The sequence below is a fragment of the Pteronotus mesoamericanus genome, unplaced genomic scaffold (assembly GCF_021234165.1).
Source record: "Pteronotus mesoamericanus isolate MK-2021 breed Mesoamerican mustached bat unplaced genomic scaffold, CSHL_Meso_final contig_702, whole genome shotgun sequence".
Classification (NCBI taxonomy): Eukaryota; Metazoa; Chordata; class Mammalia; order Chiroptera; family Mormoopidae; genus Pteronotus; species Pteronotus mesoamericanus.
Genome location: NW_026555239.1, coordinates 5856023 through 5880260, shown reverse-complemented (window position 1 = coordinate 5880260; position 24238 = coordinate 5856023). Strand labels below are relative to the sequence as shown.

At 65.8% G+C, this 24238-nt stretch overlaps 1 protein-coding gene across 1 annotated transcript in view; it reads right to left on the bottom strand.

Annotated features, from left to right (window-relative positions):
- The window catches only part of TBC1D22A (TBC1 domain family member 22A), a 152449-nt gene extending 149714 nt beyond the window's left edge, over positions 1–2735 (bottom strand). The window contains exon 1 of the mRNA XM_054582600.1: positions 2544–2735. Within this exon, the coding sequence (XP_054438575.1) occupies positions 2544–2605 (62 nt within the window). The 5' untranslated portion in view covers positions 2606–2735. The remainder of the gene's footprint in view (positions 1–2543) is intronic.
- Between the last annotated feature and the right edge of the window lie 21503 nt (positions 2736–24238).

Genomic DNA, 24238 nt, shown 5'->3' with positions numbered 1-24238 from the left:
CCTGGGAGGCCTGGCGCCGCCAGGAACGGGGATGGTGGCCGGCGCGGGGGCTCGGCAGCACCAGCCGTCAGCGTCGCAGGGAGTCCCGTGAGAGAATTATTACTAAGGAACCACCAAGGGCCGTGCCACATAAAAACGCTCAACAGGCCTGCGCGCCACGGGGGGCGTGGCCTTCCTCCTCTGAGTGTCTCTGGGTTGAGCTCCACACTCAAAACAAAAAGAGGGAAACAATCACGGAGGCCCCGAGGGCGGCGAGGCTGCCAGCACGGCGGGAGCACCAGCGGAGGCCACGCCCGCGGCTGAGGACCACTGCTGACCGATGCCAACAGGAGGGGGCCGCCTTGGGGGCCCAACCCCGCTCAGCAGCGGCACGGCCGCGGGCGGGGCGCAAGGCCAGGGCACAGGGACCACGGGACCGCCGGACCACGGCTGTGCGACCCTCCCTGGCGGCCCGGCCCGCCCTCGACCTCTGGCCCCACAGCGTCCGCCCTGGCGGCTCCCCAGGGCTCCGGCTCTGCAGCCGCAGCACGGAGCTGCTCTCGGCGATGCCAAGGACACAGCGCAGCACAGGCGTCACAGGAGGGAGTGTCAGCGGCCAGGTGGCTCCCGGAGGAAGAGGGGCTGCACTGGCTGCCTGCAGCCTTCGTGGCAGACCGCCTCGCACACCGTGGCTTAAAGTGACAGGAACTTGTCTTCTCGTGGTTCTGGGGGCTAGAAAGGGTCCGCATGGCCATCCCCCTCTGAAGTCTCCAGGAAGGGCGCCTGCCTTGCCTGCTATGTTCTTCACGGGTGTCCAGAGGAGGCATCACTCCAGCCTCCGCCTCGTCTTCAAGAGCCATCATCCCAGGCCCGTGCCTGTGTCCAAATTCCCCTCTTCTTGTCAGGACACCAGTCACCTGGCTGGTGTGGCTCAGTGGCTTGAGTGCCGGGTTGCAAACCTAAAGGTCACTGGTTCGATTCCCAGTCAGGGCACAGGCCTGGGTTGCGGGTCAGGTCCCCAGTGGGGGGGGGCACACAAGAGGCAACCACACACGGATGTTTCTCTCCCTCCCTTCCCCTCTCAAAATAATAAAATTCTAAAAAAAAAAAAAAAATAGACACGTCATTGACCCAGGGCTCACCCTAATCCACTGTGACCTCCCCTTCACTTGATCACATCTGCAAAGCCCATTTGCCCAAATAAGGTCATATTCACAGGTCCGTGAATTTCGGGAAGACACTACTGAACTCAAGCCAAGGACAAATTACCGAGCTGCCGTCAGCAATCCAACGGTCTGTCCGCCATCCCAGCCACACACAGGACCTCAACGGCCCTGCCTCCCTGGTGGCTGCCAAGAAGTGGCTTGTTCTGAGGAGGAGCCTGAACCTCAGGCCCCACAACCAACGCGTGAGTTCCCAGGCCCCGGGGCTCCTCTGCCCCAAGCTGTGTTCGGGGGCACTTGTCCCTGTCACTCCTCGGCCCTCCTGTTCTTCCCATTCCTGAATTTTCCCGTCATCTTGGACCGTGGCATTTGTTTTCACAAAAGGTCTTCTTGTTCTTCAACCAAGTGCAATCCCACAGAGTAAAAGAGAGTCTTGAGCGACCTTTGGGGACCATTCAGCCACTCACTCCTGCAAATCCCACGTCCCTCGGAAAATTCACCGTTTCTACCGGACACGGTGGACTCCGGAGTTTACACTTCTCTGCTCCAGCCACGGGGTTTCACGCGCCCCGCGCAGGCACGCCGTGCTGGTCAGCGCTTCTGCCTGCGGGTGTGTGCCTGTGCTACCACCCTTCTTAGTTTTCAGTATCTCAGGCTTGAGCTTCCAAAGAGAACAGACCGTGCCTACAAATCTGGGAGCCTGTCCATCGTCCGTTTCCACCAGCAGCAGGTTTCACCGCCGCAGCTACCAGGCTCGGTCTCCGCCTCTCCGGGCGCCGCTGGCCGCGCTGGGTGACACCGCGATCCGATGAGGACCTCGGAGCTGCACAGCGTCCAGCTGCACCCAGGTCATCGCAGGCACTTACGTTTGTATTTTTTTTATTTTACTTTTACTTGCTTCCTGCAGCTGATCCAGAATAGCAGTTGGTTCGGAGGCCCGAAGGGGGAACACAGAAACTCGGGGGAGCCTCCCGCCGCCCTCCTTGCCCCCGGCAAGGCAGCAGCCGACGCGGGACGCGGCCAGTCAAGTGGGTCAAAGCCACCACGCCCCGGGCAGAAGCCGGTCCCGTCTCCGCCTGCCTCCGCGGCTCCGCCGAGTCGGCGCCTTCCAGCACAGCGCCCCCCACCCCCGGGAGTCCGGCGGGGCGTGGAAAAGCACGCCTGTCTCAGGGAGGACTCGTCGGCCGCTGCGCCCCCTCCTTCCAGCCCCGCCGCCCCGCGCGGCCGCCGTCACGCCCCCGACCCCACGCTGCGACCCCCCGTCCCCTCCCACCCGAACAGTGTTCTCGGAGCCCAGGCCGCCCCGCCGCAGACCCCGACTCGACCCGCAGCCCCGGCGGCCGACGCTCCCACCTGACCTCTGACCCCTGACCCCGAGTCGCAGAGCCCCGTCACACCTACCTGCCCGGGACCTTGCTGTTGCTGCGCTTCCAGAACTGCTTCCTGGTCCCGTCGCTGGCCATGGCCCCTCCGCATCCCTCAGACCCGCGGCCCCGACACCCCGAGTGCTGCTGGCCCGCCCCTGCGGCTCTGTCCCGTACCCCAGGGAGCCCCTCAGCTGTCCCGGGACTCCCGAGCGTAGAGCCGAGAGGCTCTTCCGCCTCCCTCCGGAAGTTGTGCTTCGACACACCCGGAAGTCCCGCCCCCGTCCCAGCCGTGTGTGACGCTGGAGCGGACGCCCACAGATAGGAAAGGGCGACGCCTGGCGACGCGGCGGAGGAAGTGCAGCGGCGGAGCTGGACTCCCGGGTCTTCCTTGGGACAGTGGTCCCGACCTAGGGCAGGGCGACGCTATGGGCGGCAGTCGAGGCTCTGTCCCCCGCCTGTTTGAGGGAAGGGACAGTGGGGTCAGACCAGGCTTCAGCGGAGCAGCAGTGGCACCTGAGACGTGAGGACTCCCCCTCCTGAGCAGTGCTATGTACGTACGTGCGGTACGTGCCAATACAGGATGTCCAAGGCTTGGTACCAAATACAGAACGCAAGTGTTGATTTTTATATTGATGACATGTTGAAAACGTTGAAATACTATTTTTGGTACAGTCGGTTCCATAAACTATATTGCTAAAATTATTTGCATATATTTTTACCTTTTTTTTAACGGATTCACCAAAAATTGTTGAGCATGTGGTTTGCATTAAATTTCTTCCCCCTTGTCGCAGAGGCTGAGGCATCAGTACCTGGCCCGTCCGCGTGAGTCCGCGGCAGAACTTTCGGGAGCTCCGAGGCATTCCTTCAGCGGGTCTCTTTTCAAAGAAAAATTTGATTACATTCTCTTTTTTTTTTTTTTTTAAGGTTTTATTTATTTTTAGGGAGAGAGGGGAAGGGAGGGAGTAAGGGAGGGAGAAAGAGAGGAAAACATCAATGTATGGTTGCTATTCATACGCCCCCTACTGGGGACCCGGCCTGCAACCCAGGCATGTGCCCTGACTGGGAATCAAACCCCCGACCCTGCGCTTGACAAGCCAGCACTCAATCCACGGAGCTGCACCAGCCAGGGCTGGTTATGTTCTCTTGATTCAAGTGTGCCTGAGCCTCCGCAGTCAATGAACAGTATGTAACATTGATGGAGGGCTTGTTGTGCATGCTCTGCGCTGCACTGGGTGCTTTGCAGCATCATCTCAGCTGCGCACCCACCATCCCCCGGTGGACACTGCCCCTTCCTGCAGGAGGACCACGTGGGGCTCGCCCGCGCTCAGGACACCGAGCCTTGTCCCCTGTTTGCAACAGCAAGCCTTTCACAGCCCCTGTGCCCACCTGGGTAACAGCGCAGAGACTCCATTTCTTCAGTGAGACCCTTTCGCACTCCTGTCCTGTGGGTTCACACTGGCCTCACCAGCCCCCGCCCCTTGGGCCGCCTTGGCCCTGGCACGGCCACCGCCTCCACCATGAAGCCTGTTGGCCCAGCGAGGAGGGTCTGGTGAGCAGCACACAGTCTCAGAACAAGGCCCTGGGGCCCGCGACCCGGGAAGCGGTTTCGGTCACACTAAACGTGACATCTAGGCCTCAGCTGTGTTTCAGCCCAGGACCCGGGAAAGGGGACAACGCTGCCACCCCGCCCTCATGAAACCAGACAGGTGGCGCCATGACAGACATCAGGACCCAACACAGCGATCAGCTGCTTCCTCCAACGGCCCCAGCCCGGCAGGGGAGCCCGTGCCCCGCCCCCGGTCACTGTGATGAGTGACTTCTCTCGGGTGCCTCTGTCCCCTGGGGGCCGTCCGGGGGGCCCGGGAGCCGGGGTTCAGAGCACTAGCTCGCCTGTGTCTCCGGGTGGCACCATCCGCTTCAATGAACCTCCACCTCCCTGGCGGCAAGCTCCTGTTCGTGTCTCACTGGGCTTCAGCGCACGCGGGGAAACGACCCTTCGGTCGAGGGGCACCTGTATGTTCACCCGCCGGCGCTTTCATTACCTCTGTCTCCACACGCACCTGGTGAGAGGCCGCCGAGTGGGACCAGCGCCTTTGGCGGCCTCCACGCCCAGCACAGTGAGCTCTGAGTGTTATGGGGGTGACGACCAGGGGAGCTCCCCAGGGTCCCCTTCTGTCCCAGCCATGGACGCTCTCCAGGAACCTCGTCCCGGGGTGGTCCCTGGGGATCCTTTGTGACTTCCTGCCGACCCCTCAGTGGATCCGCGGGGCCCCTTGGCTGCTCAGCCTTATGAACGTTCCTGGGATCTTGTCCTTCCCTGACCTCAGGAACCGCCAGAGGACTCTGATCAAGCCTCAGTGGGTCCTGGGGGACCCCTTCCTATCATAGCCCCGGGGAGCTTCCCGGGGTCGCCTCCCAGGGATGCTCAGGGAGGCCCCAGCGATCTGACCCCAGCCCGGGGCCCTCCCAGAAATCCCCTCCCTCGGCAGCTACCAGCCTTAGGGTCCCCTACGGACGGCAGCAGGGACTGCGGGTCCTCCCAGCTCAGCTCCGCTGACTGTAAGAACCAGCGAGAGTGAGGTCGAAGCAAGACCAAGATGACGGAAGCAGGAAGAGTTTACAAAGGCAACCTGGCCGTGCTTACGGCGGCGGGGGTCACTGGAGCATCCTTCACATTGCGGCAGCACTGCCTTGCCACATCACTGGGGTCAGCTCTAGCAACACGGCCGGCCCCAGAACCTCAGTAAGCTTAGGGCCATGTGTCCCTGGCCAATTCCAAGGACTCAGAGCCCTTGGTGGGCCACCAATCCCGGGCTCCCGCTGCAGACCGCGCCCTGCTGTGGGCCTCTCAGAGGCGTAGCTCCGAGTGAAAGCTTGTTTCCCCTTATCCGGGTCTTAAGAAAGCAGTGCTTTCTGGCTTCTCCGAGTTCAGATGGGCCTGTGTCGGGCTCACGGGCGTACGAGGCCTCAGCGTCGATAGCAGGACCCCGCGAGCGAGCCACCACGCCTCGCGTTCCGAAGCTCCGGGCTAACTCTCCCGGTCCTGCAGGCACGGGGAAGAGGTGACGTGAGGTTCGCATTAGCCCCCGAGTGCTGCTGTAGCAAATTCCCCCAAAGCGAGTGGCCGAAACAACCCCAGTCGTTTTCTTACCGTTCTGGAGATTCGAAGTCCACCATCAGCCTCACTGGGCTACGGTCACGGTGGTAGCCGTGCTGGGTCCCTTCCAGAAGCTCCCAGGGGAGCCTGCTTCCTGGGCTTGCCAGCCTCCAGCGGCCGCCCGCACGCCTTGGCCTGACCCCTCCCTCCGCCTTCACAGCGCGAGGCTCCTGCCGCTGCCTCATCCATTGCAGGGACTTCCCCTCTCGCTCCCATTCCTCCCGGCCCCTCGAACGAGGGCCCGCCGGGGGTAGGAGAGCGCCCCGCGCCAGGGCCCTTCACGTAACCACGCCTGTGAGCCCCCCTTGCCAAACCCGGCCACCTCCTCAGGAGGAGGAGCGCAGAGACCTGTGCGGCTGTGATTCCGCAGACCACGATAATGCGTGAGCTAGAGCGAAGGCTCTCAGGTTCCCCCTTGAGAGACAGGGTTCCCCTCCAAGTCCCCTTCCCTCTCTCAGTTCCACATCTGCTGCTAGCACTCGCTTCAGCACTTCAATGGTCCGTAGTTGCAGAAAAGACAAATCCAGCTCAGGTCAGCTGACTCCTGCTGCGCAGAAAACTTCGAGGTTGAAAGCTTTTCTGAAAGAAGGGCTTCGTGAGCCGCGTGCCAGCCAGAAGAAGGGCGGACCCTGGGGCACGTGGCCTGACCACCAGCGGCGGGGCTCTGGGCCGGCCTTCCTCACGGTCACGGAACGGCTGCCATCTGCCGCCCGGGCGGCCGGCCCCCTCGCTCATAGCCAAGGCAGCGAGCGGTTTGCCTCCCAGTGCCTCAGACCACAGAAGCTGCAAGATACAGGCTTGGGAAGGGGGGGCCACGCGCCCTGCTCAGTGTGCAGTGGGCAGGGCGGGGGGCAGGAGAAGAGACAGAAAACCGGCGAGATGGCTTTCAAGACCCTTGACCCAGTTGCTCAGCCAGATGTCCCCGACCGGCACAGAGGCTTGCCTCGCCTGCGGCCTGGCAATGGCCACGGCCTGGCCGGGAGGGCACACGAGGCCAGTCCTGGGCGTCCTCGGGGGGATCAGCTGGGAGACCGGGGCACGTCAGACGCATGCCATGGAACGGAGGCTGCGGATGGGCCGCGGGGTGTGGGGAAGAGAGTTGCGCCCCCTTCTGTGCGCACCCCTTAGCTAGCGAGGACACGAAGTCAGCGCTGCCGACGTACGTGGACCTGACAGAGGCGCGTGCACATGGTTTATAAATAAACAGGGACTTGGTGAAATGTGTGTGTGTGTGTCAAATTTTCTTTACTGATAGACATGCACAATAAAGTTAGAAGATCCTGGTAAAAACTGCTCTGTGTTCCTTCTCGGCTTCTTGCTGTCAAGTGTAAGTAATTGTCACCTGTCCCTGCTCACCTGCACACTGCATGCCCCGTGCCCCGCCCCCCCCCCGCCGTGGTCCTGCTGTGCCCTCCCGCCCGGTGCCCTCATGCCCAGGTTCCCAGCACATGGGACGCCCACCTGCCAGGTGCAGAGCTGCTCAGTCCCGCAGGCCACGCCCCCAACACTGCCTGCACCCCACCTGGCTGGCAGGTGCGGCTCGGGCGCGCTCGCGGGACTGGTGGAAGGCTATGACATTTCGCTCAATGCCAGGAGTGCTGCTTGGCACAGCTGACGTCCCGTGTGGACTCCCTCCATCGCCACTGCGGGGCGGCGGTGCTGGAAGACACGCTGGACTGACAAAGGCTTCCCCCCAGGGCCAAGGCTGGCAGACGCTGAGCTCCAGAACCATCAATGGGAGCAGGTGCCAGGGAGGAGAGGCGGTCGGCGGGGAGGGACTGGGACCGCCGGGACGGGCCCGCGGCCCGACGGGGCTCCAGCCAGGGTCCGGGCTGTTCTTTGCAGCCCGGACACTCCGTGAGCCGCACAAACGTCAAAGTCCAGAACCGGCGTCGATGGGCCCAGCCCTGTGACCACAGCGACAAGCCTGGAGACGCGTGGCCCGTCCTCCTCTCGTTTCCCGGGCGACCTGCAGATGCAGCTGGTCCTGCCACAGAAGGACGGCGGCTGCCCAGCCCCCTCTCTGGGGACATCACTGGGGCGCAGCGGACAGGTCCTCCCGGGGGGCCTCAGGCTCCTCAGCGACAGAGCCGAACACCGCGCCTGCCCAAAGACCTCGCCCAGGGCACAGCGGCTGCGACAGAACCTGGAGCACCGTCCAAGGGACGCCTGTCGTGTTTGGCCCGCTGGCCAGGGCAGGGGAGGACGGGGTGCGGGCCGGACCCGGGGTGGCGGGAGCCTCCGGCGGCTCCGGGGCGGAACTCCGGTGCGAATCCCCCATCTGCCTCCTAGAGCAAGCTCGGCCTTTCCCAGCTCTGTCCTTGCTTCCTGGGCCCCTCTCCCTTCACACTGAGCCCCCCTGCCCCCAGGCTCCTGTGCCTCAGCCCACATAGACCTTCGTGACCCCACATCCTTCCCCGGCTGGGAATAAAGGAGCCTCCGCTTGCAGGCAAATTCCCTCCCTGCAGTGCTCACTAGCCACCTCTAGATGGCGCAAGACGGAGCCATGATCTGGGCCGCTGCAGGCACGGAGTCCGCAGACCAGAACTAAGGGACAGCTTAGGCTGCCGGGGCAGTGCATGGTGGGGAGGAAGCATCTGTGCTTGAAATGAAGTGCCTGGGCAGAGGTTCCCAACGCCTGCACCCAGAGGACCTGGGCTACCGGGTCCACCAGCCCGCTCTACGCCCCTGGCCCAGGGCAGCCAGGGAGCCAAGCCTGGGCACCCTCCGCAGCTAGACCAGCAAGCAGGGTGCGGAGGGCGGTGGCCAGCAGGGGCGGAAGCCCGGGCTAGCCCAGGCGGGCAGAGAGCGGCCCTCTGGCTGGGTCCCTGGTGCCAAAGCCAGGAGCTCTCCCGCCGGCACGGCCGGTGGCGCCCGCTGGGCTCGGGGCTGCCGGCAGCCCCTCTTCCACAGGCTCCGGGCTGGGATCCGCCGTCCCTGCGGCAGGGTCTCTGAGCCCCTGCAAGTCCTCACCTCCTGGCCAAGGGGGTTTTCAGCAGACAGCAACCCCTCAGCACCTCACCCGCCCACGCTGGGCTTCTCGGTCAGGAGCGGCGGGCTGGGCTTGTGCGTCCAGTGGGCCGGATGGAAGCAACCGGAGGAAACAGAGGCGTGGCGAGCTGGGGCCACCCTGTCCCAGCCCCGGAGGCCTGGGACCCTTCCCCCGCCCGGACTGTCACCCGCTCCGCTGCCCAGACCACAACTGTGGGGTTTGCCAACAGAGGGGGAGCTCTCGCTCCCGGCTGTGCCACGGGGCTTATCAACCCCAGTGTCCAGTCGAGGAGCGTCCCCACTGGGGAAGGCCAGATGCCGGCGGTGGCTCAGGAGGACATCGAGGCGGGGGAACGGCCTGAGCAAGTCCCAACCCCTCTCTGAGCCTCACCTTCCACACCTGTGAAGCAGGGCCTCCTCCCACCCTGGCAGCTGCCTGAATCTTAAGATCAAAGGAGGAAGGGCAGCAGCGGAGGAGGGAGGAGGGAAGCGGAGGCGGGAAGGGGGTAGGAGGGGGAGGGGAGACTGAGGGGGCCCTGTGTCTTTTCAGGTGCAGGTGAGCTGTTGACAGACGCCCTCAGCCCGGGGCTCATTCCTGTCGGGGCTGGGCCCGGCTTCCCCGTCCCTGCCCGGGCCCCTGCCGCGGGCGATCCTGGGCTCCGGCCAAGGCCAGGGGCACCGAGCACCTGCTGCCCGGCCCGCCCCGCCCTGCCCGTTTCCTCCTTTCCTCGGTCGCTCCTGCCAGCCGCTGACCCCAGACGCTCCTTCACGGCTGCCCGCCTGGGCCACACGCGGCGTCCAGCCAGCCGGGCGGCCCGCTCTCTGAGCAGCCCGGGTCGCGGGTCGGGAGCCTGGAGGCCGTGAGTCAGCACGCCCCCCGGGCCGCCGCGGGCGGCAGGAGTCGGGGCCTCGGGGCGCGGCCAGGACCCAAGGGCTCAGAGGAAGCAGGAAAAGGAGATGGGCGCTGCCTCCCCGGCACCGGGTGATGCCTGAGCCCCCGCAGGCCGGCGCCCCGGCCCCAGCAGCCCCCGTGCTGGCCGCTCACGAGCCACAGCCTGCGGCTGGTTCCCACCGCGCCCCTCCCCTCCTGTCCTGCCATCCCCGAGTCACGGGCGTCGCGTTCCCCACCGTAAGCCTGGGGACAGCCCAGGTGCAGCCCGACTGTTGGCAGGGATCAGGTGGCCGCAACCCCGTGTGACCTGGGCTCTGTCAGTGTATGCTGCTGCCCCTCCACCCGTGACAAGCGGCCCCCCCAAGGGACAAAGGACAGAGGACAGAGGGAGTGGCACGGCCTGAAGGCGGCCCTTGGAAGGAGGAGGGGGGTCTCCCTTACGTTCTTCACTTACCCCCGTTTCCGGGTACCACGGGGGCCACAGGGCCGGGCTCAGAGGCGCAGTCCCAGGGAGACCGGCCCACTTCCCAGCCGCTCCAGCGGCTGCCCCACGGAAGCCCAGCCCCGGCCACTGCGACCCCTGCTTCCCTTTGAACAGGGGGCCTCTGAGCAGGGAGAGCACGGGCGGGCCCAGGGCTGGCCGGGGACCCTGGAGAGCCCTCCGGCCCCTGCAGCCCGCCAGTCGCTTTCATGGGAGGAGGGCCCAGGACCCAGCAAGGGGCCGGGAACGCCCAGTGGCCAGCAGGACGGCCAGGGCCAGAAGGGGTCCCTGAGCGCCCAGCCGGGACTCTCTGTCCACGTGTCCGCCTGCCCTGGAGGCCAGAGTTCCGCGCGGACAGAGAGGCAGAGGCTGGCTCAGAGCAGTGGCCTGGCGCCAGGTCTCGCTCAGGCGTCTGCCCGCCCGCCGGCCACTGGGGGGTGGGGGGCAGTGAGTGCGTGGCCCCAGGTCCAGAGGCTGAGCGGGGTTGGGGTCTGGGCCCCAGGGTGCAGGCCGGACAGGGCAAGGACATCCCTCCGGGCAGAGCAAGGACCTCCGACAAGCAGGTCCCCGGGGAGTGGGTGGAGGCTGCAGGTCCTCGCCCCCCCGCCCACCGAGCCAGGGCCTCTGGGGTCGATGCCTCCGCGGCCTTAGCTCTCGGGGCCTGCGGACAAGCAAGGGGACCACGGAGCCGGGCACCCTTGCGGCACCTCCTCCCCCTCCCCCAGCCCCTGCGGAGGCGAGCTGCTGAGGAATTTTCCACGGCTCTACCGGTCCGCCGGCAGGGGCGCTGCTGGCAGGTTTGGCGGCCCGTGGCTCGCAGCCACTACTAAGTGGCGCTGCCTATTCTATTTCTGCTCCAGGCCTAAATGAGGTCACCCACCTGGTGCCACTGGAGGTGAGCCCGGCTGCAGAGCCTGGCGGCCAGCAGCCCCGCTGCCCAGCGCCGTGCCCGGGAAAGGCTGGGAAACCCAGGCCAGGGCGGCCTCGGGTGACAGCCGCTTACATGGGAAAGGTGCCGGAGCGTGGGACTCCAAGGGCCAGCACCGGGGAGCCCCAAGGCAGGCCAGAAGGAGTCGGTCACTGGGGACGGACAGGCGGGCCCGGGAGCCTGCTCCGCGGGGCCAGCGCCTGGCTGAGCCGGGCACTGGCCGCCCTGCCAGGGAGAGGGCTGCGGCACTCCCGGCAGCCAGGGGGCCGCCCCTCTGGCCTCAGAACACGCCGCCCGAGCTGCGGAGCCAGGCCGGGACCTCTAGTGTGTGTGACCGCTGCCGCGGACACAGGCCATGGTGGCGGCGATACCCAGAAGCGGCGCCCCTGAGCGAGCACCTTGCGGTCCCCGCCCTGGGCCTGGGGCTTGGGGCTGGGTCCCGGCCCTCGGGCCGTGCATAGACTGCCCCGGAGGCCTCGCAACACGCCCTGCTCCGTGTCCAGGGGCCGCCAGCCCCATGGCCTCAGGCGGTGGCTTCGGACCCACACGCACAGAGGGCAGCGCGAAGGCTGAGACATTACGCGCCGTGTCCGAGGCAGCGGTTCTCATCGGGGCGACTTCCCCCGCCCACCCAGGGGACACTGGGCCACGTCTGGAGACTTGCTTAATGGTGACGACAAGGGCCGCTGCTGCGGGCTCTGGAGGCAGAAGCCAGAGACGCTGCTGAGTGTCCTGCAGGCCCCAGGGCTGGCCCTGCCGCAAAGGATGACCCGGCCCCAAACGCCCCGAGTTCCAGGGGCAGAAACCCTGGCGGCCGCTCTCTGCGCCCCCGGGTGGAGGCAGGCCGGACCCTGAGCTCCGCCGGGGCTCTGGCACCCGCACCCTGGCGTTGGCACCCGTAAACCAGACGGGCCCGCAGCCCAGCGGGCGAGGGAGCGTCTCAGTGGGGCGGGGGCGCACAGGCCGCCCCGCCCCCGCCCTGGGCCCTCAGCCCGCTCTCCTCCCGCCGCCCCGCGCTGGCCGGCGGCGACGCGCGAGTCACCCAGCCGGGATTCTTCTCCCAGCGCAGGGGCCAGGGACAATCTGAGGTTGTCCCCGGTAACAAGGACACGATCCCCTTCTCTGAGCGGATCCACTGCCACCCGTTCACGTGACCTCCAGCTCAGACCTGCGGGTGCCCCACAGGCACCTCCAACTCGGCGCATCTGCCTGCCCCTCCCCATACTCCTGACCAGGTGACCGACCCCCATCCACCGGGACTCGGGGTGGGGGTCCCCTGTGTAACGGCAGGACACGTACGGGTGGACACCCCATCGCCCCCACGTCCTGGCAGTCGCCGCGCCCTTCAGTTCTGCCTTTTGACCCCCGACCCCAGTCAGTGTTAACTGTGGTCAAGTACACACAGCACGGAATTGACCACTGTAACCACTTAAAAGTGTACGATCCAGGGACATTGAGGACATTCACAAGGTAGGGCCAGCACCACCTCAATCTAGTTCCAGAACGTTCTCATGGCCCCAGAAGGAAGCCCCGTCCCCGTCAGCCCTGACTCCCCTTCCCCTGCCCGGCCCCGGCCCCCATGACCTGCCTGCCTGCTTCCTGTCTCCGCGGCTTGGCCTGCGCTGCACGTGGCAAACCCGTGAGTCACGCAACGCGGCGCCTTCTGTGCCTGGCTTCCTGCGGTCGGGGCGGTGATTTCCACGCGCGTCCTCGCGGGCCAGCGCTCTTCCTCTTCGCAGCTGCGCAGCATTCCACGGTGCGGCCGTGGCCCCTTCTGTGTGTCCACGTTTCTGTCCACGGACACGTGGGTGGTCCCCTCCTTCCGGCCCAGGGATAGTGCTGCCGCAAACATGCGTGCAGGTACCTGTTCAAATGACTGCCAGGTCACACGGAGGCTCCGTTTACACCTTGAGGAACTGCTGGGCTGCTGCCCTCAGCGGCTGCGCCGTTTCCCGTTCCCACCAGCAGCGCGAGGGGCCCGCGCCTCCGCCTCCTCCCTGTCACTTAGTACCGGGCGCTCTGAAGGCAGCCACCCTGGCGGGCGCAAAGCACCGTCACGCTGTGGCTTTGATCTGTATTTCCCTCCAGGCCAAGCAGACTGAGCACCTGTTCATGAGCCTGTAAATCGTCTTCGGCAAAATGTCACACAGGTCTGATAAATCATCTTGCCCTTGACTCTTTATCTGGTGGTGTTTCAGCACTTGGTCGTGCCAGGGTTACTGCAACATCGGACTCCGGGCTGGAGCTTCCTGGGGGGCTGAGCCCACGCAGCCGCCTGTGTGCTGCTGTCCCTCCCGACCGGGGAACACATCACCAACCAATCACGGGGCTTGGCAACCCAGCGACGGACGCGTCCGCGGGCCCCGCTGGACGGGCAGCTGCATGGGGCGTATGCCCTGGAGGTGCTCACTGACGAGGACAAGGAAAAGAAGTCACCGGACCTAGGCTTCCAGGCGCTGAGGCCGAAGGGGCACTGTCACGTTGGGGACAGTGGCTCCAAAGAGCGTGGGGTTAATTGTACCCAAGGGGGACACAGAGGCAGTGACTGGGATTTGGAGGGGCTAGAAATGACACCCCTCCCACGTTCAGAACCAAGTGAGAGACAAGGAACAGAAGCAGAACACAGGTCCGATTGCTAGCTTTGCGGCTGACGAAACTTGCGAGACCCGCCACGAGGCTGGTGAGCCCTCGTGCCCAGCAGGTGGCCGTGAGCCCGGAGACCTGCGGTCACAGGCGCTGACAAGGACGGCCAGAAATCGGAAGCCTCGAGCCCGGCTGGGGAGTGTGGAACGCGCTGCGGCCGCTGTCGAACCCGCCTGCGGCTCCTGCGACAAGCGTGGAGTGACCACGTGACCCGGCAGCCCCACAGCTGGGGGTGTGCCCAAGAGGACAGACAGCTCAGCCACACCAAAGCCTGTCCATGAACGCGTGGGGCCAACGCCCGCGGATGCGGCCCACACGCCCGCCGGCGGGTGGGGAAACAATCACGAAGTGGCCTGTTTGTGCAGTGGACTGTTATTTGGCCACAAAAAAGAGTGACGCGCGGATTCACGCTGCCACGCGGGTGAGTGTTATGCTCAAGGAAACCAGCCACAAAAAACCACCTGTCATATGACTCCGCTTACACCAAAGTTCCAGGCAGCGAATTCAGGCAGAAAGTAGGTCAGTAGTCACCTAGGGCAGAGCAGAGGCGGGGAGTGACTTCTCAGGGGTGTGGGGTTTCTTTGCGAAGGTGAAAATATTCTCAAATTGATCACGGTCGATCCACCGATAGCTAATGAACAGTATACCTGAGGCGACTGAATTGTACGGCACATGAACTGTCTCCCGGTCAGCAAAGCGGTCGTTAGGAAGCAAAGCCCGGCCGCAGGATGTGGCCTGGCCCAGCGACCGCCGGCCGGGCCTTCCTCGGGCCCCTGTGACCCCGTTCGTTGGCTTAACCCGGGCTGTCCCTCGCCCTGCGCCCCTGCTGGGGACCGTGGCTCCTAGTGGCGGCCCTGCCGCTGTTTCCCAGGGAGCGCGGCCCCGACCTCGAGCCCGGGCTTCCGGCTGTCCCCCGGCTCTGTTTCCGGCCTGTGCGCCAGCTGACTCCACCTGCATGTGCTACATTCAAGTCCCCGACCTTCTCCTCGAGTTCCCGCAACTTTCCGTGCGATCCTGCGTCTGCGCCATGGGGGCGTCCATGCATGCCCACAGCTGCCACGTGTTCAGCACCATCTGTCATTGAAAACTGACCTCTGCAGTCTAGCGTCACCCCCGCGGTGTGCGGCCGCACGTCGCCAGTGGGCTGGCCTCTGGCCGCCTCTGGCCTGCGTCCGAGCTTTGCTGCCCTGCCCAGCGGCCTATGTCTTAGATCACAGTGAGTGACCAACACATAAAACTCACGAGCCACCTCCCACACACAAACGTGGGCTTCCGGCTTCGGTTCAAAGCCCCAACAGCCGGACATCCAGGGCCTGTGGTTCTGCGTGGGGCAGGGGGCATCGTCAGCTCTGGGCAGGCAGGTGCTGCCGGGCCTGCCCCCGTCCGCACCAGGCCCAGATACGTCCCGGACGGCGTATCTGTACACAACCCCCGATTTAAATGCAGTTTTGTCTCAAACTAAAATTGCTCCATCGAGCCCTGGCAGAGGGGCTCCGTGCATCGGAGCGTCGCCCCGATGAGCCAGAGTCATGGGCTGGCTCCCCGGTCAGGGCACGTGCTGGACCCAGCAAAAGAACGCGTGAGTGGGTGGGGCCGCAGGTCAGCGCCCCCCCAAGGTCAATAAATTTAAAAATAACTTAAAAATAAAATAAAACTTTCCCGTTCATTTTCCTGGGCTTGCATTTTCACCGCGCAAATGTTCAGGAAACGCCGACCCTTTGCCAGGCCCTGCGTCGGCTCCAGGCACACAGGGATGGACAGAGGCGAGGCTCACAGGCCCCCGGCCACTCTGTCACCTCGCACACCTCCGCACAGCCTGGCGGGCCACCTTCCACGCCAGGGTGGCGCCACCGGCCGCCTGCAGGTCTAAGCTCTGCGGGGGGCTCAGCAGGCGCCCTGCCCCCAACTTCTCTGCCACCAGGCGGGTGGCATCTGCAAAGTGGGAGGCCAGACCCTTGCAGAAGCGAAGCCTGGAGCTGCAGGGGAGTTAACACCGGGGGGTGGGGGGCGTGGGGCTGAGGGCGAACCTGGGGGACCGAGCCGGAGGGGACCAAGCCAAGCTGCAGCCCCCGGGAGGACTGGCCAGCCCCACGGCTGGCTCTCCCGCCCCGGGTCCCCAGTCCTGCCCCCAGGGTCAGCTGCCCCCCAGGAAACGGCCTGCTCTGCTCGGAAGCCTGGGTCCTAGGCTCCCCTTTGGCTTCCAGATATGCTTGGGGGTTGGGGGAGGTCAGCGGGGACGGTGATGTCTCCAGAAGTGCCTCTGAGCTGTGACGACAATGGCGGGGGGGTGCTCAGGAGGATCCTGGAAGGTGTCCCCTTCCCGCCGGGCCTTCGACCACAGAGCGAGAGGTCTCCGGTCACCTCCAGCCAGGCGGGGGGTGTCGGTTCACCCCACTTCACTCCTTTCTCGACTTTCGTTTTCAGAGGAAACTCTGAGGCCTGTGTGTGAATCTGCCCCGAACTCTGTGCGACTCTCCGCAGACCAGGGCCCGTGTACCAGGGGCTGCAAGTGGCCAAAACTCAGAACGCCAGTGTTGGGAACAAGGAGAGGTTTGCTGATCGGGAGGCGCCAGCCGAGAAGGTGGGCGGCCGGTCCTCAAATCCGCCTTAAGGAAGCGCAGCGCTCAGGCTTCTTTTATGTCAGGCGGAGGGGACGTGGGTGGGGCCCGCGGCGAGCCACCAGGCCTCCGGGCACTGGGCACCGCAGCATCCTGGGGAGGCGCTTACTCTGTGGACCCCGCTTCCTGCCTGTCTGGTCCTGCAGGTCTTTGATGAGCAGTAACACACCCTCCCCTCCCTGCTGGGAGAGGTCACCTCCTGGTGGGGGCTGTTTTGTAAAACTCAAGCCTCGAGTGAACCAGCCAGCGCTCTTAGCCCGAGGCCACGGGGGCAGAGCCGGCTGGGACGAGATGGGGTCCGCGAGGCTGTTGCAAAACCCCATGAACCTCCCACCCAACTGCCACCGCGAGTGTGTGTCCACGTTTTGCGAACTCTGGGGTTCAAAGCCCCGCCCCGTGGCACTCACGTTCCAGCGGGATCCATGAGCCTGAGGCTAACAAGCCCATCAACACCCACCCCAGCGTTGGGTGGTGGTAGTAACCACGAGTGCTTTTTAAAAATAAGGGGGGGGGGCGGACAGTGATCAGGGGAGGGAGCAGGTGGGAAGGTAGCTATCATTTAAGCAGAGGCTTCGGGGAAGGGAGACGGCTCGCCGGAGTCGAAAGAATATTTGCAGGACAGGGCCTGGTGAGTCCAAAGGCCCGCGCTGGGGTCCTGCCTGGCAGGGACAGAGGGGCGGGGCTTGCACGGCCCCTGGTGTCCCATTTTAGAAGGGTCCCGCGGCTGCTGAGGGAAGCAGGAAGGCGGCCTTGTTCCCAGAGTTAGGCTGGAAGGCCTCTCCCTTCCTGGTGCATTTAATTACCCTCCCAACAGGTCCGGACGCGACTGGAATCTCAGCCCCTATGCCCGCAGCCAGCAGCGCAGCTCGCTGCTGGGAGGTTTGGAGACGAGACGCAAGGGGTGAACAGCCCTAAACCTGGGTTATCTGAGAAAGTCCCCGGTCACCGTCGCCTGGGATTGGCAGCCTCGTGTGGATGAAGAGGGGCCACATCCCAAGCCTGACCGGCCTTACACACTCAGGGATAGAAAGGGACCTCGCAGGACAGTCTGACATTAAAGCTCCCTAAATAAGAACCGGTTAGGGCGGGTCGACACGTTCCAGGCCGGTATCCTCCCTGACAAAGGTCAGTCTTTACCGGAGCCGAGCTTGTCCGCCGTCTCTTGGCATCCAAGGGAACCTGCCTCCGGAAGGTCAGGGCGATGTCCTCCCCTCCCGGCCCCTCCCTGCCCCGGGTCAGAGGCCGCAAATCCCCCCATGTTATTGTTACCTCGTTAATTGCTAAGGCCGTGGATCCCGTACCCACAAACGGAAAGAAGTACGTGTCTCCCTCCCGTCCCGCCGCAGAGGCCCCCCTCCTTTGCTTCCTCCCGCCTCCCTGATCTAGCACCAGCGGATTTCCCGGAAGGCCTTACGGCTCCGCCTTGGATTCTAATGTGTAAAATCAGGTGCAAAACTGAGGTTCTCTGGGGCGTTTCTTAATCCACTGAGATCTTGCCCCTGGCAATTGTCATCGGTTTGGCTCAAACAAACTCATACAAATTCTTACGGGTTTGGACTTTCCTGCGGTGACTCTGGCAAACGAAGGAAGCCCGTGGGGCCAGCTTCCTCTCAGTGTCCCCTTCCCCCTGCAAACAAAGTCCTGGGAGGTCAGGGCATCTGAGAAAGGCTGAAAGCGCTCTCCCTGTTCATTTGGTTTGATTGCTTGAGGGTTCCTTGGATGTTTCCACGAAAAGGGGGACCTGATGGTCACCGTCCCTTGCTGCCGCGGGAGTCGCCTGGTTCTGGCTCAGATAAAGCAGGCTCAGCTCAACTCCTCGTCCCGTGGCAGGTCTTTTGTGAAATGGGGACACTCAGCTTTGTCTCCAAGAAATGCTGGGACTGCGTCCCCACTGACACAGGGCAGGGAGGGCATGGTTAAAGGGGCGCGTGGCGGCCGCGGCAGGGCCTCGCGGACCCCTCCGCTTCCGACTGTGTTCTGCTAATTGTGAAAGGCCTTCTCCCGGGAGAATGGGCGTTAATGCCTCTGGGCACCTGTCCCCATCCCTCTGGGCACCTGTCCCCATCCCTCCGGCCCCAGTTCTTCCTACGGAAACCTGATGCCCTTTCCCAGGAGGCCCTCCGGCGCCTGGTGCAGCGGCCCCTCTGCCAGGCGCTCCCGGAGCCGGGCCCTGGGAGGGCCTGCCGGCCTGTGCCCACCGGGAGCCCCGCGCGGGAGCCCTCGGCCGCCCCGCTCTCATGCTCCCCTGCCCTGTCTGGGCCTCGCACCCGGAGGGGTTGGGGGCGTTGGCCCTCGGGGAACACAAGCCGCAAGACCAGCAGCTTTCCCGCGCTTGTTCGGAGGCTGCGGCCCCTCTCTGGCCCCGGCCTCCCCGGCTGTGAAGGGGGCGGAGCCAGCTGCTCTGGGGGCTCCCGATTCCCCTGCCAGCACGGCCCTCGGGGCAGCGTGCTGCGCCCGAGGTTCAGCTCATCGCTTCCCTGCTTCTGGGCTTCTGTCCCCAGGGCTTCCCGTTTGTCCTTCACCTTCTTCGGAGCCTTCCCGCCCGTCCTCCCACATACGGAGCCCCCCAAGGCCCGCAGCCTTCCCGGCGTGGCCTGTCTCACGTCCCCAGCGGCTGACGTCTGTGGTTCTCCAAGGTCGGCCTGCGATCCAGGTTGTTTCCACTGATTTTTGTTCTTCCTTTCTTTTTTGGGGGGAGGGGAAGGGGGGGTTTGGTTGTTTTTGGACTCAGCACTACATCCCTTGTTTATGTTGTGAAAATCCTGCCCCAGCTCGATGTTTGTTTTTCCTCCTCAGCTCGTCCTTCCGTCCCCCCGGGGGTGCGGTTTGCCTGCAGTGGGTTTGCTGGAAGCCGGTTTTCCCCTTTAGCAGGTGCCCCACCCCCCGCCCCCGCAGCCCCACGCTCTGCCCCGTCCCCGGACACGCCTGTCCCCACCCCAGGTTACCACAGGCGGCCGGCCTGGCCCCCCAGCCCCTGGCCAAATCTGGTCGCTGGGCTCCTGGGCCATTGCTGCTTCCTTCCTATTTTTTTATAGACCTCAAATACAAAAGGACATATAAACATGCCCCGTGAGCGAGCCAGCCTCCCCTCTATCAGTCGGCAAATCATAGCCAGTGGCTCTCCTGGACAGCGGTGGCTTCTGCTGTGTCCCCACAAGCCTTGGGCACAAGGCCAGGTTTCCCGTCCCCACGCGCCGCTCCCCCAACCAGGACGTCCGCGGCCTCCCGGCCAGCCCCAGGCTGGCTCACAGAGGCCACCGGGAAGGGGCCTGCCTGGGCCCTCCCCCCCCAGCCGCTCAGCCTGGGCGTCGCAGCAGCTCCCGGCCCCTGACAGGAGCCCAGGCAACCCCGCGTCGTCCCACGGTGGACGCTGAACCGCACACCCAGGGAGGCTCCCGCGAGGGGGGGCCTTGGGGCGCGCCCCGACAGCCCGCCCTGCCTCTGCGGAGCCCCCAGCTCTGGCCGCCCCCCCGCCCCCCCGCCACGGCTTCCTCTGGCTGCATGGAGGTGCAGGAGTCTCCCCTGCCCGCGAGCTGCCCTGGCGTTCCCCCAGCGGGAGCTGAGCCAGAGCTCCAAAGACAGCGGCCTGGCCGCTCCCTGACCCCCGGGGCGGGGACCCCCAGAATACCGCCTGGGGGGTCAGAGGCTCTCACCCCCCAGCCACCCGTCGCTGCTGGCTCCCCTGACCTTGATCTCTCAACTCCCCCCGGACGGACGGCTTCCTCACCTGCAGGGCGCTCACCTGGAGCAGGGGCCCTGGCCTCCGGCCACGGACCGGGCCGGGCCTGTTAGGAGCCGCGTAGGGGGAGGTGAGCTTAAACGTATGCGACTGAATCATCCCCAAACCACCCCCCACCCCCGGCCACGAAACCGGTCCCTGGTGCCAAAAAGGTTGGGGGCCGCTGACCTCGAGGACCGAAGGCACTGGCGCTGAGTCCAGTGACGGGCATCGTGTCAGGGCGCCAACGGGGCGGCCACCCTGGCCGGCCTGGGGGCCCACAGGGCCCGACCCAATGTGGAAATGGCCTGCGCCCCCCCCCAGGTGCGGCGCTCCCCGCGGCCCTTGCAGGGGGCCCCCGGCCCCCTGCCGCGCTGGCATTATTTTCGGGCGGCCCCACCTCGCTGGCCCTTCCCGCTCAGGCCCACCCACGGGCCCCCACCCGAAGGCTGCCCTCCATGCCAGCCCTGGCCTGGGCGCGTCTGGGAGCTGAGCCTGGGTGGGGGCAAGAGCAGGTCGGGCAGGACCGCCCTGCGCGCCCGGGGGACCGCGCGGGCTTCCGTGGGCACATGTCAGACCTTCACGCCGCGGTGGGACGCGGGCGCACTCGCCCACCCAGGGACCGTTCCGTGTAACTTGAGCAGGTCAGGTGGCCTCCCTGCGCCTCAGTCCCTCCATCTGTAAGTGGGGTAGACAACGCCGTGTCCGGCGGTTACCGCCAGGGTCTCACGTGCCACACCAGGGTGGGCACTGTGTCAGTCGCCAGCCCTCTCTCCCCGTGCTCGGGCCTCCTGGGGCTGCCGACACTCCTTCCAGGAAGTCGGCCTTGATGGGCGGCCGTGGGAGGCCCCCTCTGCAGAGCGGCGAGCGGCGGGCGGCGGACGGCAGGCCCAGGCGCCCTCCCCCACACCCAGGAGTGTCCCCTCCTGTGGGAACACCCAGGAGGCGTGCAGCTGGCTGCGTAGGGAAGAAGCCTGGGCAGATACGCAGGCAGCTGTCACCATAAACAAGGCCAGGGCGGCCAGGGACAGAGGGAAAGTAGGTCAGAAGCCATGGAGGGGACGCTGCTAGAAGGGGCAGCTGGTACCAGGTCCCCACTGGTGGCCAGGGCCTCTGGCTTGGATGACCTGGTGGGTGGTATACTTGGGGGGTTGGGTGGCAATGCCATGTGCCCAGGCGGGACCTCAGGGTCCAGGCGGCCCACGCGTGGGGCACCCTGGGTTGGCAGTGGGTGTTGGCCGCTTCCAGGCAGGTCCGAGCTGGCCCAAGGCCCGGGCCGCAGCCCAAGCTGCAGACCAGACAGGGGCAGGTGGCAGGGCCTGACGGACCGGGGCTCCTGGGTGCGGGGCCGAACACCTGCGGAGGGCCGGGGCCAGCTGCGCGCTCAGCAGGCCAGGGACAGGCGGGGGCGCCGCCCCTTCTGCAGCAGGTGCGGCCGGACCTGGCGACCCGGCCGGAAGCCCCGCACCGTGAGCTGCCAGGGGACCCGGCCGGCAGCACGAAGGGAGGGGGTGGGGGGTGAAGGGACGTGCAGCGGGGCCTCCCCAGGCAGACGTGTGGGGAGGGCGCCCCGCACGGGAGAGGCGTATCTGCCGGGGCAGAGCTGAGGGCCTGTGAAGGCTCGTGCTGACGGTCCCGACGGAGGCCTTCGCGGCCGGCTCCAGCACACAGCGCGGTGGCAGCCACCCCGTCCCCCGTCCCCAGGGCCGTGCTCTGCCCTGGGCCCGACCCCGGCCCCACCCTCTGCCCAGCCAGCTCAGCTGCCGGAACCGTGTCTTCTGAAAACCCGCCTTCGCGTCTCGCCCTCCGTCCCGGGAGAAAAGCGCGACGTCTCGCGCTGCCCAGGCCACCCCGAGCTGGGCCCAGAGCCGCAGCCCTCGGGGGGGGGGGGCGGGGGGAGCAGTGGCGGCTTTGCTTCGCTGGGGCTGCAGAGCACCACAGACCTCGCTCTCAGAAGTGGTGTCCTCATGGGTCTAGTTCACAGAGGCCGCGGGCCCAAGGTCAAGGTGCTGGCAGGCTCGGCTCCCCGAAGCCTCTCTCCTTGGCTTGCAGGGCACCGGCCCCTAGGTCCCGCTCATGCGGCCGTGCCCTGTGTGTGAGTGCCCCGACCCCCGCCCCTGTCTCTGGGTGCCCGAATTTCCTCTCATACGGGCCCCAGCCAGATTAGGGCCCCCCCCCACAAACTCATTTAATCTTAATCACTTCTTTGAAGGCCCTGCCTCCAAATACAGTCACATTCTGAGGTCCAGGGGCGAGGGCTTCAACACGTGAGTTTCGGGGGAACACAATGCAACGCGTACCACCACCACACAGAGGCCCGGGCCTGGCCTATGAACTTGGAGTCTGCTCAGCGAGGCAGCGTGGGGGGCCCGTCTTGGGGTCTCCCCGCCCCCATTTGAGAGCTGAGTTGCTGACTCCTCCAAAGAGCTCCTTGTGGGTAGGGCGGGGTCTCAGTCCTCTCTGGGTCCTGCACTCAGACGATGGGATTCCGGGAGCCGGGGTGTGACGTTGCAAGGTCTCTAAGGGAATAACCGGGTAGGGGCAGAGGCGCCTGGCCCAGGGAGGCCTGAGGGAGGCCCGGGCAGGGAGACGTGTCTTGTCTGAGCCCCTGCCCACAAGCCCCTTCCTGCAACGCTTCCCGCACCCACGGAGCGCTGGCTTCCAAGGAAGTTTCACATCCATGTGGCCGGAGCGTCAGAGCAGCGGCGTGGGAGGGAGGCCCGGCAGGCAGACCAGGCCTGCCTTGCCCGAGGGCAGGGCTGGGACTCACACGCCACCTCCAGCCCTGCCTGCGCCCTGCTCTGGCTTGGGCACCAGGCCTGAAGTGGCCGGGCTCCCAGGGAGGGTGAATCACCAGGCGCTGGCAACGTAGGACCTGCACAAGGCTTCCCGGCACCAGGCACTGGTGGCTGGGGCACAGGCTCGCCCTTCTGCCACCTGCAGGGGAGGCTCCCTGGCAGCCCAGGAGACGCTGAGCTGGGCAAGGAGGAGCCCAGGAGGCAGGTGGCTGGGGCCCCGGAACCAGACCTCTGCCGCTTCTAAGACCCGTGCCTTTAAGCACGTTACTCATCTTCTCTGAGCATCGCCTCTTCACTGATCAGCCTGGGGCAGGTGCACCCTGTGTTTCTGGCCCAGGGGCTACAGGGAAAGGCGGGCCATGTCCCCAGGGAGCTGAGGGGGGCCGGCATGCTCCAAGGGCAGGTTGGAGCCCCGCTGGGGTGCCACCATGCCGCGGTCCACTTACTGGATGGTCAGGGAAGACCCCCTGCGAACAGGGGAGTTTAGGAACAGCAGCGCTCTCTCCTCTGGCCTGCTCAGGACGGGGGCGGGGGGGTGTCTCAGCTTTCTGCCCTCTCCCCAGCTTTCTTCCAGGGCCCTAAGAGGAAGCCCTTCTCCTGCAGGCCCCCATGGCTCTGGGGGTTTCCTGGGTGACTCATACTCCAGCATCTGCCCTTGCAGGCTGGGGTGGAGGGGGGGGGGTGGGGCAGGGGCTGTGGGCCTCCTTGCTGCCTTCTGCAGCCTGCAGCCCATGGGCAGGGCGCCCTGGCAGGCCCCTGAGCCACCTGGACCTGGACACACCTCCTCAGGCAGAACCTGTCCTCAGCCTGGGGATGCGGACACATGGGGGCCCCTGGACCCAGACGCCTGGTTTGAAGGCCAGCTCCATCTTTTACTGCGGAGTCCCCAGGGCCTAAAACTGTCCCCATGAGCAGTGGGAACGCGCAGCCTCTGCCCCGCCAGGTCATCCTCAGGATGGGCCTGTGAGCAGAGGAGAAGGTGTCATTTACATGGCGGGTGGGCCAAGGCCCACAGTCCCCCAAGGGCCTGACTTGTTTTCAGGCTTATTTCCCAGAGGATAAAGGGCCAGTCCAGTCCGGGAGGGGACAGGGATCCAGGAAGGGATCTGATGCTTAAGGTCACATGCCCCCCTGTGGCTGCCGCATCCGGATTGGCGTGGGTGCCCCCGGGCCGGGCCGGCCCGGCCCTCCTGAGGCCCCCCACCTCCCGCCGCCGACGGCCCACGCAGCGCTGCTGCGCGCCGGAGGCCCCGCCCGTCGCCGAGGCGCTGCTGAGACCCTGAGAGCGGCTGCGAGGGGCAGCGCCTCCTCCTGGGCCCTAGCCCTGCGGCCGCGATCGGACCGCGATCTGTCCTCGGACCCCTCCGCGGCCGCCTCGCATCCCCGCGCCCGGTGCCCCGCGGCCACCCCCTCGTCGCCCGGCGGGTCCCCGCGCCCTCCCCGGGCCCGCGGCCGCTGTGCGTACGGGGTGACGCAGCGCCGCCGCCCCGCGCCCCGCCCGCC